This window comes from Plasmodium malariae (genome assembly GCF_900090045.1).
Source record: "Plasmodium malariae genome assembly, chromosome: 6".
Taxonomy (NCBI): domain Eukaryota; phylum Apicomplexa; class Aconoidasida; order Haemosporida; family Plasmodiidae; genus Plasmodium; species Plasmodium malariae.
The window spans coordinates 384869-399853 of NC_041780.1; the positions used below are offsets into that span (position 1 = coordinate 384869).

At 29.6% G+C, this 14985-nt stretch overlaps 2 protein-coding genes across 2 annotated transcripts; one reads left to right on the forward strand and one right to left on the reverse strand.

The window, feature by feature from the left end:
* Window positions 1-4536: 4536 nt before the first annotated feature.
* PmUG01_06016700 (longevity-assurance (LAG1) protein, putative) lies at window positions 4537-7023 on the forward strand (the record flags this gene model as incomplete). The annotated part of the gene is made up of 4 exons (XM_029003735.1): window positions 4537-4862; window positions 5328-5497; window positions 6271-6508; window positions 6690-7023. The coding sequence occupies 4 exons, from the start codon at window positions 4537-4539 to the stop codon at window positions 7021-7023; spliced, it is 1068 nt and encodes a 355-aa protein (XP_028859824.1).
* Window positions 7024-8123: 1100 nt separating this feature from the next.
* SET9 (SET domain protein, putative) lies at window positions 8124-13399 on the reverse strand (the record flags this gene model as incomplete). Its single annotated transcript, XM_029003736.1, has 2 exons — window positions 8124-8299; window positions 8434-13399. The coding sequence occupies 2 exons, from the start codon at window positions 13397-13399 to the stop codon at window positions 8124-8126; spliced, it is 5142 nt and encodes a 1713-aa protein (XP_028859825.1).
* Between the last annotated feature and the right edge of the window lie 1586 nt (window positions 13400-14985).

A 14985-nucleotide genomic window follows, 5' to 3' on the forward strand; every position in this document is an offset into this window, starting at 1 on the left:
AAATTTTTTTTTTTTTTTTTTTTTTTTACTTCATCGTTTTGAAGTTTTTTTCCCTTTTATAAATTTGACAAATTTGTAATTGATGAATATTGCATTTAAAGTAGAAAAATGCAGAAATAAAAAAAAAAAATAAAAAAAAAAAATTATAAAAGAGCAAAATAGCTAAGCGACATATTGTCATAATAACATAGAATAGCTGTACGAATAATGGAACTCACAAAATATTCAAATGAGTTAAAAAAGGACAACAGTATAACTTAAGCGGTTGATATATATGGTACGGTTGAAAAAGGAATTAACATAAAAGTTGTACATACGTACGTACAAACATACAAACATGCGCAACTACGTGGGTGCATATGAGATCTATTCATTTCGTTGTTATTCTATATCACTGTGTGTTACAAAAAACTAAAAGTAAGTTTCGTGGATAGGTCGGAGGTTTTATAGCGTGCAAAGATGTGTATACTCTTAGTTAATATATGTACTTGTATATATATATATATAGGTACGTATATGTATGTATAATTGTATTTATAGTAGTCCATTTTCTGACCATTTTGTGAAAGGAGTAAAAGTGGCAGTCTGTGTTATATCACATGAGTTCTATTTGTAACCCGTTCGCAGTTACAGTTTATTTTTTACAAATTTTTTTGTTCTCTTATAAAAATTGGCTCTTTTTTTTCTTTTTTTTTTTTTAATGCACATGTAGTGCTATTTTAGGGTATGTAAATATAGACTTATCCGTGGTACTTGCATTTATGTATACACATTTTTCCTTAACAGACAAAATAGGGTGCTTATAGTTACTCGAGTGTACATGGGGGGGGGAGAGAAATAATACAGCTATTTTGGTAAATTGGCATAAGAACACTTTCATCCCATTACTCTCTTATAATAGTGTTACTATTTTATTTTATATTCCGCCCCCCTTCCTCTCTTGATTATTTGCTTTATATCGTTCTGTTTTACGTTTATTCTTGTAAAAGCAAGTCAACTAATAACATGGTCGATATTATTTTCTTCTGTTCTATTCCTTTTATATGTAAAACGTGATGAACTCTGTATAGCACTTATTGGATTTATTTTTAGCAATTGCATGGGGGTTAAAAAAAAAAAAAAAAAAAAAAAAATCGAAAAAACAAAAAGGCAAAAAAGCTAAAAATCTAAAAAGCAGGAGAACAAAACATTTCATTAAAGGAGGATTTTTATTTTTTTTTAATTAGAAAAATAAAAAGCTGTAATTTGATAATAACACATTGAATGTTTTGATCCCTATGAATATCTTTTTTATTTTATTTTTTAAATCTACTTAGTTGAGATTAAATCTAGTTTTACCTTTTTTCACAAACCGTAACGGTAAGGATTCGAATTTTTATTTCCTCTCATTAAGTAAAAAGGAAAAGCACATAAGATATAATTCTATAATCCTAATTATAATTTGAAGGGAAAATAAAATTAGCTATATATTTTTTTTTTTTTATTCCTTATAATTGCTCCCTCCATTATTTCTTCCTTTGTGCTTTTTTTATTAGTATAAATACATTGCCATTTATTATTATGTAAATGAAGAAGGGAAAAATTATCTATATGTACCGTTGTTACGGACTATTTTTATATGTAGTATAATTATGTACATATAATAGTATGCAATTAAGCAGTAGGAAAAAAAAAAAAAAAAAAAAAAAGGCACTTGTGTGAATGATTCGTATACAAACAGAATACTACCCAAATAAGACGCTCTGCTTGAAGCAGCCTTTTTTTTTTTTTTTTTTCCTTCTTCTTTTTCTACTTCTGTTAAACATATGGAGTGAGTAGAGTAAATAACGATTTATAAAATTATTATTTCTTGGATGAGTAATATTCGTGCCCACTTGTGTCATTTTGTGTTTTTGCTTATGTTGCCTTAACTTTTGTACTAAATATAAATGTTTAGGCTTATTATTATTATTTTATTTTTTTTTAAATTTAAATTAAGCATATTGTAAAAAGGAAAATTATTAAGATATAATTAATATAAAGTTCTTTTTTGAATTGTAACAAGTGTAGCCCTGAAAAAATGGACAAAACATGGTTGAACTATTACTGCTTGCTTTTCCCTTTTATTATTAATAAAAAATATGAACCATTTAAAAGAACATATTTTGAATAGGTGGTTTGCGCTGGGAAATAGGCAGAAAGAGGTATATACTACCTTTACTATTTATTCGTTTATTTATTTATTCATTTGTTTATTTGTTCATTTGTTTATTTGTTTATTTGTTCATTTGTTTATTTGTTCATTTGTTTATTTGTTTATTTGTTCATTTGTTTATTTGTTCATTTGTTTATTTGTTCATTTGTTTATTTGTTTGTTTATTTGTTATTTGTTTATTTGTTTATTTGTTTATTTGTTCATTTGTTTATTTGTTCATTTGTTTATTTGTTCATTTGTTTATTTTTTTTTTTTTTTTTTAAAACATACGAACTGTTTCAAATGGCTTAGTCTGTTTATTGTAACACTTAAAAAAGAATACAAAAAAAAAAAAAAGACATGTCTGCTCAAGTTTTCTTATTTCATTGAACACTGTTCAGTGTTAACTTGCGTATATTTAACTGATTTACAGATTTTACTCTTTTTACGCTACTTACACGTCCTACTCAATTTACACTACTTACACATTTTACTTAATTTATACAATTGTTAACTCGTTTTGTTCCCTCTTTTTTTATATTTTTTTTTTTTTTTTTTCCCCTAACTTGACAGTGCTTAAGCTAGAGAAGTTAACTATTACATTTCACTACGTTGAAGGGAAAATAAAATAAAAATAAAAGTAAAAATAAAAGTAAAAATAAAAAAGTAGTATAAAGGGGAAAGCAGCATTAATAAACAAGAACTAAGAAAATTAATAAAGCTTCCTTTTTTTAATGAATTAGCGTGAGTAATTAAAATCGGATTTCGTCCTCCTTATCCTATTCATCATTTTTTCTTTTTTTCTTTTTTTCTTTTTTTTTCTTTTTTTTTTCTTTTTTAAATATTCCTTTAATTTCCCTCAGTTCATCTTAATTTTATTTTATTACACTCAGTTCTATTTCTTTTTACTTTAAGTAATTTTGTTTCATTTTTTTTTATTTTGTTTTTCTTCTTATCTCTTCTTTTTATTTTATTTTGTTTTATTCTGTTTTATTCTGTTTTACTTCTTATCTTTTCTTATCTTTTCTTATCTTTTCTTTTCTTTTCATTTTATTTTATTAGTATCCTTACTTTTTTGTTTATTTCCTATCATTCAAATTGCATACTTTGCGCGTTGCAGTACAGTGGGCATGTACATTTGTAAATTTTACTGAACATTATTTTTTAGTGAAATGTCTCTTCCTTTGTTAACTTTTTGTGTATTTCGCGTTTATGTTTTCCTTGCATTCAATTTTTCATCACTCCATGTTAGCTTCATGTTAGCTTCATATTAGCTTTATGTTCAATTTTTTTTTACTTCATATTTCCATTGTGTGTATTTCTTGTTCATGTTAACACTTTGATTGCTCTGTGTTTCCTTTGTGTTAACGCTTTTTTTATTTTTTCCTTGCCCTTTCTTTGCCCTTTCCTTGCCCATTCTTTGCCCATTCTTTGCCCTTTCTTTGCCCATTCTTTGCCCTTTCTTTGCCCTTTCTTTACTTTTTATTTCTCTTTGCATACTTCTCGTTTACTCTGTAATTAATTCTTATTTACTTCCTATTTACTTTTTGTTTACTTCCTGTTTACTTCCTGTTTACTTTTTATTTACTTCTTATTTTCTTATCTCTTTATGTTCATGTTTTGTTCAACTTATATTTTATTTTATTTTTTTTATTGAGGGCTTGTGTAAAACCGGGGGGGAAACGATTTTTTGGAAAATATCACATGAGTATTAAGTATTTTCATTTTTGTTACTATGTATAACCATATATTTTTTTATTTTTTTCTCTTTTTTTTTTAAAAATAATTTAGTGTTATTAACCTTTGTAGGTTAATGTTAAAACTTTTTAGCAGTTGCGCAAGAGTAGAGAGGTTATTGTTCCATTTGGGGGAGTGATATTATTAAAAAAAAAGGAGGGAAAGCAACTTCCATAAGTGCGCACGTACATATATTTGTATATGTGTGTGGGTACCTGTATGTATATTTGTTTAATCCTTTTTTTGTGTATATTGTAGGAGTTAAGTACCCCTACTTCAACAACTCCCTCCATTTTTTAGACTATTTTTTTGAGCTTTTTTTTTTTTTTTTTTTTTTTAAAATATAAGGAAATATAATTAAGGGAATGAAATTAAGGAAACGATTAAGTGATAACACCTGTTTGGCATATTTTTCCCCTTCATTTTTTTTTTACTTCCTCATTGTGCTTGTAATTCCTGTTCATTTGTGTTATCATTTGGGTTATATATCCATTCCTTTAGTGTAATAGCTCCTACTGTTCGACCATTCCTTTTGTGTACTAACTTCCTAGTTGTTTCTATATTCCATTTGTAGTTGGTGTATCTTTTATATATATACCCATATCTCCCGTCCGTTCCTTCTTAGAATGAAATTGGATACAATATTTAAACTTTTATTATGCGTAGTCATTCTTTTCACAATACAACAAATATGGCCATTACATGAAATAAGGAGTACATTACAAAATGGAAGACTGTTGTTGCATATTAAAAATGCATTCACTAAAGTACAATCAAATTTTAGTATTCATTTAATCCAGAAAGAATTGACAAGTTTTTATGATGATGAGTACATAGTCCCGAAACCCAGTTATTTTATCTTTTTCGTTATATGTGGATGTTTCACTTTTATCGGCAAATATATTTTAAACAAGTTGTCTAATCCCATAGGAGAGAGGATGATACCGAAAAAGTAAGTAGTGAGAACAGGATATATGTTTCGCTCGTTATGTTTCTGTTTTTCCATGTGCATCCCATCATGTAGGTGCATTGGTGTAGTACACATGTACATATACACGCATAAAGACATACATACGTATGAGTATACGAACATATGCATATTTACATTTACATGTTTCAAGTACCGTTCAACTGTAACACATTTTTAATTAAGCTCAAATGACAAAGGGCTCGAGCAAACAGACAATCTTATATTACATTATAGTATGTTCTACTTCCGCATCTCAGTATGTTTTTTCCTCTCCGTTTTCATTTATCATCTTCTTTTCTGTTCGTCGGAACGTCATTTTGTAATTTTTGCACGAAGTTTAATTGTACGATATTGTATTTAATATGATGTATGTAAAGTGATATAATGTAACATTGCGCGATGTAACATTGTTTTATTTTTTATTTATTTTTTTTTTTTTTTGCGCAGCAAGTGGAGTCAGCGGATACGAAAAATAAAAGTAGAAAGATTCAACTTAATGTTTTTTAACTTGTTTTACTTTTCGCTAATCAGCACTTTTGGTTTTGTTGCACTGAGGTATCAAACGTACTTCCCCGTGGAGATGGGGGGCGAAGGAAATTTGAACGACTATTTTGTGGGTTTGGCTCGAAAAAAAAAAAAAAATTAAAAATACTTAATAGACTAAAATAAAACAATACCTAATAGAAAAAAAAAAATAAAAAATAAAACAAAATAATACAAAATAAAACAAAATAATACAAAATAATACAAAATAAAACAAAATAAAACAAAATAATACAAAATAATACAAAATAATACAAAATAATACAAAATAATACAAAATAATACAAAATAACAAAATAAAACAAAATAATACAAAATAATACAAAATAAAACAAAATAAACAAAATAATACAAAATAATACAAAATAATACAAAATAATACAAAATAATACAAAATAAAACAAAATAAAACAAAATAATACAAAATAATACAAAATACAAAATAAACAAAATAATACAAAATAATACAAAATAATACAAAATAATACAAAATAATACAAAATAAAACAAAATAATACAAAATAATACAAAATAATACAAAATAATACAAAATAATACAAAATAATACAAAATAATACAAAATAATACAAATAATACAAAATAATACAAAATAATACAAAATAAACAAAATAAAACAAAATAAACAAAATAAAACAAAATAAAACAAAATAAAACAAAATAATACAAAATAATACAAAATAATACAAAATAAATGCAAATGTTTGCGGGGAGTGCTATTTTGCTGTGGTTGTACTTGTAGAGGTTTACACACATTCATGTTTCTCCTTTTTTTCATGTCCTTGTTTTTTCCATTTTTTCACATCCCTTTTTTTCTTCTTTCTTGTAGGATATCCCAATCAGAAGACGTCTAATTTAGTGCACATGTATTATTTTTTAAATGGAGGTTACCTGTTGACATCCGTTTATTCTCTACTGATGTCGGAGAAGCTGCCAGATTTTTATGAAAATTTCCTGCAGCACCTGTGTGCAATAATACTTGTTTATTTTTCGTACAGCCAAAACTTTATAAGGGTTGGATCGGTCATCATGTTGTGTCACGACATATGCGAGGTTTTCTCGTCAGCGTAGGGAAAGAAGAAGCGAAAAAAAAAAAAAAAAAAAATAGGTTTCATAGCAGTACCCATAGAATAGTGTTCGCACGTGTACTTCTCTGCTTTATTTTTATACCTCGTGCACTTACTTCACTACACTCACTTTTTTTTTTTTTTTTTTTTTTTTTTTTTTCCCATTTCCCCACCTTTACAGTTGCCGCGTTTTCGTTGACACGAGATACAAACTAGTTACTGTGAGTTCGTTCTGCATATTATTTTCAAGTTGGGGTTTTTTAAGATTGTACATATTTGCAAAACGATGTATTTTACCAGTTCACAGAAATTTTACTATGTTCAGATCAATGTTACCAGCAGAAACTTTGATATGGCTTATTTTTTTAATGTTAGTTATTTTATTAATGAACACTTATTGGCTTGTTTTGATGGCAAAGATGTTTGTGCATTTTGTTACAAGTGGAAAGACCGAAGATATATTGACCAGAGCCACGGAGATTGAACAGAACGAGAGAAGGAAGAAAATTACGTAGAAAATAAGAGGGCATATGACAGCGCTTTTTTTGTATATTTAGTATATTTAGTATATTTGATATATTTATTATATTTGGTATGTTTAGCATATTTGGTATGTTTAGCATATTTGGTATATTTAGTATATTTAGTATATTTGGTATATTTAGTATGTTTAGCATATTTGGTATATTTAGTATATTTAGTATATTTAGTATATTTGGTATATTTAGTACATTTGGTATATTTAGTATATTTGGTATGTTTAGCATATTTGGTATGTTTAGCATATTTGGTATATTTAGTATATTTGGTATATTTAGTACATTTGGTATATTTAGTATATTTGGTATATTTAGTACATTTGGTATATTTAGTATATTTGGTATGTTTAGCATATTTGGTATATTTAGTATATTTGGTATATTTAGTACATTTGTACATTTAGTTTATTTGATCTCCTTTTTCTTCCATTTTTTTTTTTTTTTTGCAGTTTTCTTCATTTTCATTATCATTTTTTTAGTTATCAACGTACAGTTTTCTCCTAAGCTTTTTACCCCTTCTTTACCTTTTTTTCCCTTGTGCTTATCCCATTTGTTCAACAATAAAAAGGCAATTCATTTTTTGGTGTCGACCTCAACGTTTACGTTAACTTCGATTTCAACATCCATTTCATTTTTTTTTTTTCTTTTTACAAGTAATCGCAATTTTTTTTAATTGAAAATTTGTGAGAATATAAAACAAGGTAATCAAAAAAGGAGCAAAACATGTCTGAGCAAAGTAATATACATACAAAAAAAAAAGTACTCAAAACACATGAGCATCCTTTTGGCTGTTTTGGAGCAGAATATATCATGCATGTGTTGACACATATCTACACACATTTTTTTGTACAAACACACACTTGAACATACTGTATATATATATTTATATATATGCATATAAGTGTATATATACTTGCGTGTACATTTAATCGCGGAAGGGGAACAAACGTGAAGGTCTTTCTTACCGCTCTTGTAATGCTGAGTAGTGAGAAGGTGTCAAAAAATTAACAGGCCTAACAGATGGCAAATATACTAACCTATGAAAAGATACTAAAAGGTTAATTAGTCAATAACTTTTATTTTTCCTTAGGCCCAGGTGGCTTCATTTTTTTAAATAATACCTTTTTTAAAGTACTCGTCTTTTCCTTTATTGTTAGTGCAGCTTTTGTAGTAGTAAGCGGTGCTTCCGATACTTCCTTTTCACTAGACTCTTTAGCACTTCCCTTAGATGCGCCTACCACATTTTGGCTCTCTACACCACCCAGGGAGATCTCATTTGGCGTGGTTCCAATTGACTTGGCCCCATTTAATGTAGACCCATTTGACTTGGCCCCATTTAATGTAGACCCATTTGACTTGGCCCCATTTAATGTAGACCCATTTGACTTGGCCCATTTAATGTAGACCCATTTGACTTGGCCCCATTTAATGTAGACCCATTTGACTTAGCCTCATTTGATGTAGACTCACTTGACTTAGCCTCATTTGATGTGGACACCCCGCCCATTGGGCCGTTGCAAATGGCCAGATTTTTATAAATTGAGGTTATAACTGATCTGTCAGGTATAAGAACAGAAATAAGAACATTAACTAAAGACGTTATAAGAGTCCATGCTTGTTGTACAATATTTTTTTGTTTTTCACTAAATGATGAAATTCTTATATCGGAAATAGCCATGACTTGTATTCTCTTCTCACATAATTTTTTCCAAGTAGCTTTTAACAATTCGAATGGATTATACCCATTTGAGTTTTTTATTTCATATAGATAAATAGGACACAGCATCATTAAATATTTCATAATGATAACTGCTTTTTTTACTCTATGTAATAATTTAAAAGGAAAAAGAAAAAAATCATGGGGCAGTTGTTCTATTATTGGTATGTTCGCAGTGATATAATTGGTACTTAAATAACTGGGTGCTTGTGTATAATATGTTGAAGAACCTAATTCACTAAATCCTTGTATAGTTAACGTTGCAATATCATCTCTACACGTTTTACTTTTATAATAAATCGTATGTGTTCGTAATAAACCTAGTACTAAGCAATGTAATACTGTAGTATTTTGTTTATTATTTATAATCGTTTTAGCATCATGCTCAATTAAAATTTTTACTACTTCAAAGTGTAAGCCGTACGTAGCAAGCATTAATGGTGTTTCCCCATGGGAGCTTAAGGCATTCACATCACTCTTATAATTTATTAACGTTTTAACTATATGCGTGTGTCCCTTTAGAGCAGCCATATGTAAAGGAGTACTTCCTTCATCATTTAATAGCATAACTGGCATTCCACTAATTATCAGTTGCTTCGCTAGCTCTCTTTTTCCTCTTGCGCATGCATAGTGCAGAGCGTTGTTTAATCCGAGCAATCTGTGCGAAATAGACTGAGTTAGAAATTTTTTCGAGTAGTAATTCTTCACCTTGCTGTTCAGGACGTCGTCGGAGTTTACCGAATCGCCGCTACTGCTAGAAGTATCACTGTTAGAGGTGTTATTGTTGGATGTACCGCTGCTGAAAGCATCTCCGTTAAAAGCCCCTCCGCTGGAAGCACCTCCACCAGAGGAGGAACACCCATTCCGAAGAATGCTCAAGTTTGAAGAACTGAGTACCTCTGTGTAGAGTTCATCATCAGAGTAGTTACTCGAGGTGCCTCTTACCCTTAACATCTTATCGTCTTTGCAGTGTTCACCCTTTGGCCTTGCACTGTCCGGTAGTTCAGAGTAGCTGGGGTCACTCCCGAAAATATTATGATTATCATATTTTTTATTACTATCATCTTCGTTATCATAATTATTCGTGTTATCACTGTTCTTGTTGCTACTGTTCATGTTACCACTGTGCATGTTACCACTGTGCATGTTACCACTGTGCATGTTACCACTGTGCATGTTACCACTGTGCATGTTACCAATGTTCATGTTACCTCTGTTCATGTTACCTCTGTTCTTCTTATCACTGCTCGTGTTATCACTGCTCATATTATCACTGCTCATATTATCACTGCTCATATTATTACCACTCAATTTGCCGTAGTGAAGCCTGTTTTTGCCAAAATATTCTTGCCACTCGGTTGGCTTGCTTTTCTTGTGTCGTGTTATAATAGAAGGTGGTGATGATAAATTTTCCTCAGAGAAACTATCACGATGGATTTTCCCTTTCCCTTGCAGAAGCATCCCCCGACGCTCTCTCCGGAACTTGTGTTTCCTGAGAGAGCGCTTTTCCTCGCCAAACTTGATCCGCTCATTTAGTGTCAACCTATTTTTGAATTTTTTCTTTTTTTTAATATGTTTCTTGTCTAAATATTTTAAAAACAGTGTAAGGATAATTTTTTGATTAGTGTCCATCTCTTTGCTTCTTTCACCATATATTAAATCTTCATCCACTACCACATCAAATGGGAAGGGCTGTTCAATATCATTCTTTAGATGACAATAATTTAAGTAATTATTATTATTACTACTTATTAATAATTCCGTTTTAGTTTTATTTGCATTATTTGGAGGAGCATTAATCCAATTTGAGTAATTTCTTTCAAATTCGTCCAGTTGAACACTCTGAAGCTCTATTTCTTTTAACAAAGTGTAGTAATAGTTCGAATGATAGCTAGTTTGTTCATCTGGTAAGAAGGAGCTAGCCATATACAGAAGAGCATTCATATGTAGTTCGTTTTTTAAAAATAAAGAATATTTCAATTTTAATAAAAGTTTTACCAGATTAACATTTCCAAAGGAGGCAGCTAAACATAGTGCATTTAATCCATTACCAAAATATTGAATAGTACGTAAACTTATAAATATACTTTTAAAAAATTTATTTTTTTCAAAATTTATATCGAAACACTGACAAGCCATGTAGATTGGGAAAAAATAATCCTCTTCAACTACTTTTTTTATTTCTTTAAAAGGAGCATTTTTTTTTTGCGTCACCTTAGAGTAAAAACTACAAAATTCCTCTTTTCTGTTTATATCAAATTTTATATCTTTACATGGAGTAAACAAATTAAACGAGATGGCATATGTTCTTAACTGCTGAGTTAGTACTATTGATAATGTTGAGTTGTATCCTGAGATTACACAAGAATTCCATATAGCTTTGTACATGGGTTCTATCACATGGTTAGGTAAAACTCCCATACCTTTATTGTACAGCTTGTATAAATTAGAACAACTAAAAGTATAATGGGCTAGATGTGTGTACAAATGCACCTTTTCTAATGAACAGATAGGAAACACATTCTCTGCTGCTATTACTGCCTTTCTCAAATATCTTAGAGACTCAAATAGTTGTTTATTTGGTTCATTCCTTAACAAACCAGCTAATAACACACAAGTATTAAATAATATATAATGATTTGGATGTAATATGTAAAAAAATTCTTTATACAAGTGCAACAGCTGATTCCTAGCATTTATTGTATTACCATTCATGTAGTTATGTTCTGCCTCATTATATTGTAAGTATATTTTATTCTCCAATTTTATGCACTTCTTATTCCCTTTGAAAGAAATTTTACCGCAATTTCCGCATACCCACCTTTCCATTTCTTTTTCTAGTCTGTTCAGAATTTTTTTTTTTTTTTTTTCCTCTACCAAAATTTGGCCGCTCTTTGGAGAGCGCCCCCTGCGAGCAGCTCGACTGTTACTGTTAGATACGCTCGCTTCATTCGATATGCTCTCTTCGTTCGAAATGTTCGCTTCATTCGATGTGCTCATTCCTTCCAATCGATTCGCTTTATCCACTTGGCTATCTCGATTAGCTCTATTTTTTGTGGACTTCCCCGAGGGAGTTCCTCTCCTGGAAGGTTCTTCCCTATCATGTATAGTTTCCTTTTTAATTTGACCAAACCAGTGTAATTTAAGTGCTTCAACTAACGAACGGGTCTTTAATGGGTATATATACCCTATAACGCACTTAGGGCATTTCATGCTTCTTAGATGTAGGTTATTCTCAGTCGGGTCAGAACATCTGATACAACCACAACTAAATATTCGAGGCATACTTTTGAAGCTTTTTCTAATTTTAAGGGGTAGGTACTGATCTGCTAATAAACTAATACATAGTTTGCCACCTTGAGGTATATTACATAGAGATCTAATAGTTAAATATCCATCTTCATCATAATAAAAAGTGCATGTGGGTACACAACTATGATGTATTTTTGCAAGTATGGTTGAGTACACTAAGCCGAATGTGGTTTCAGGGTTAGCTTGTTGAAGAATGGAAGAAGGAGAATAATACTTAATAAAAGGTGAGTATTGCCAGATTATTAACATAAATTGAACTAATTCCTTCTGTTTTAAATATAAATAAAATGAAGAAGGGAATTCTAAAATAATTCTATTAGCTAAAGTATTAAATGATTCAAATAATTCTTTTTGATTTTCTTTTACTGCATCATAATAAGAATGATGACTAAAAATTTCACTTAATATAGTATGTTCTTTATCTTTATACTCTTTATCTATTCTTGTTTTTATTAATACACGAAATATATGAAGAACAGTATAGTAGCTTAACTTACACTCTTTAGAAGCAGCTAAAATTGTTCCTAGGTTGGTACACTCAATTTTATGGACTTTTATATTATCTATTAAGCATTTGTAATTACAAAAAATGTATGAACAAGTATGTGGATTGATAGGACACGCATAGCTCTTTTGTGATATATTTCTTTCTCTTAAACAATGATAACAAGTAGAATAAGTGTAATGATTAGAAAATATATACTGAGTTAATACAAACGGTTTTGTGCGAATTATAATTTCACCAGGAACTAAATCTTTCTTAGCTAATACCATATAATATTGTCCCTGTTTAACAATGTGCATTTTGTTTCTGTACTTCTCTTCATATATTAAGTCATCATACGTATAATCCGCATTGTAATAATCGCTACTCCTATTTGTATACTTTTCATCATTATCTGTTCTACTCTCTGAGTAACATATAAAGTTTTTATATTTCATAGGTATTCTACTTATCTGTGATACTAAACGTTCCTCACATTCTTTTAATAAATACATTAACGACTTATTTTCTTTGTCTATATATATAGCTGCATATAAAAAATTTAATGTTGATTTGTAATCCTCTATATTTAAATGAAATTTAATGAAATATGTGTATCCCTCTATTGATTTGGGATATCTTTCAATGAAGCTAGCTATTAATGTTGGTATTACTTCCTTTTCATTTCTTTCATACAATTTTGGTAGTTCTTTAGCTAGCTCTATTAACTCTTCTTTTTCCTTTTCATTCATGCGCTCATTGTTCTGTTTTATGCGCTCCAGCCGACAATCACGCAGTCCTCTATGTTCAATATCCTTCAGCAGTGCCACATCGAACATCTTTCTTTACACATAATGGGGAAAATGCATGGACACGCCGAAGAACGCGCGTGTATGTACGCGTTTATACGCATGTTGAGATATGCGTTAGTATGATCGTTAGGCTGTATGTTCGTATACGCGTTAGTATATGTGCGCATGTATGGTTGCATGGAATAGAGGAAGGAAAAGTCGGCGCAGTGCATATGCTCAAGCGCGTGCTCCCCGTTTGTCTAGGCGTGTATACCCGTATTTATGCTTATAATGGGTTTTACGATCTGGTTTATGTTTGGATTATGTACGCGAGTAATTAAATTTTTTTTTACAAATTAGCGATAATCGGATTTGTTCTCTTTTCCCTTTATCATTTTTTACCTTCTTCCTTTTTTCCTTTTTTGTCTTTTTTTGTCCTTTTTATACTTTTTTTTCTCTTTTTATTCTAATTTATCCTTTTTGTACTATTTTTTTTTTTTTTTTTTTTTACCAAATACCTTATTTTTGTGTATCTGTAATGCAAAATTACGTTTGCAGGATGCTTATTTTTTCCTAGTTCATTGGAGTATGATTATTATTTTTTATTTTACCACAATTTAGAAAAAATCTTTACAACTATTCAGCAAAAAAAAAAAAAAAAATGCCTGAGAAGATATATTTTTTCCTTTTTTTTTTTTTTTTAATTGTTCGTACTGCTCATTCTGCTGATTTGTTCATTTGTTCTATTTTTTCAAATTTTCCACTTTGTATATATTTAGACAATTCGAATTTTATGAGGACTTATTTTTGAAAAGGTGAGGCAAAGTGAGTGCGTATTTGATCGTGCGTAAAACATATGTTCTGTCAAATGGTATCAGTTTTATTTTTGTAAAGAAGTCTTAACTGTGCCAGGAGAGAAAGAATAACTGAACAGGTTTTAAAAAAGTGTATGCATGCTGCTGTATACACGTTTGTACATATGTGTTGACACATTTATGAGCACATGTTTATGTTTATTTTAGTGTAAGAATATGAGTATGCGTATGATTAGGTGATGTGTACATGTTTGTGTATGTGTATGTATACGTGTATGTGTATGTGTATGTGTATGTGTATGGCTATGTATATGTGTATGTATATGGGTATGTGTATTTGTATTTGTACGTGTACATATTTATATATATGCATACATGTACATATACCATTACATGCATGCACATTTTTTTCCCCCTTTTACGGCAGTGTAACCTTTAACATGTGTATTTCAATGAAGACGCGAAATTACCTTAATTCAACCTTTTGGAAAAAAAAAAAAAATTATTTAAAAGCATTTTACATGCATGCTTTAAGAAAAAAAAAAAAAAAAATTGTATGGCAATATTTTTTTGAATTATTTATTAAAGGATGAACTCAAACTCACATGAAATGGGCGAAGAATAAAGTTTCATAAGAATTTTCGTATGTATTGGACATCCTTGCTTTGTTTGAAAGTTTTACTCTGGCGTAAATACAAATAGTTGTACGTGTATGTGTATGTGTACGTGTACATTTACATATGTGTGTATGGATATATATATATATATATATATATACGCATATGTGTACATATATGGCATTAACACACATGCGACCAT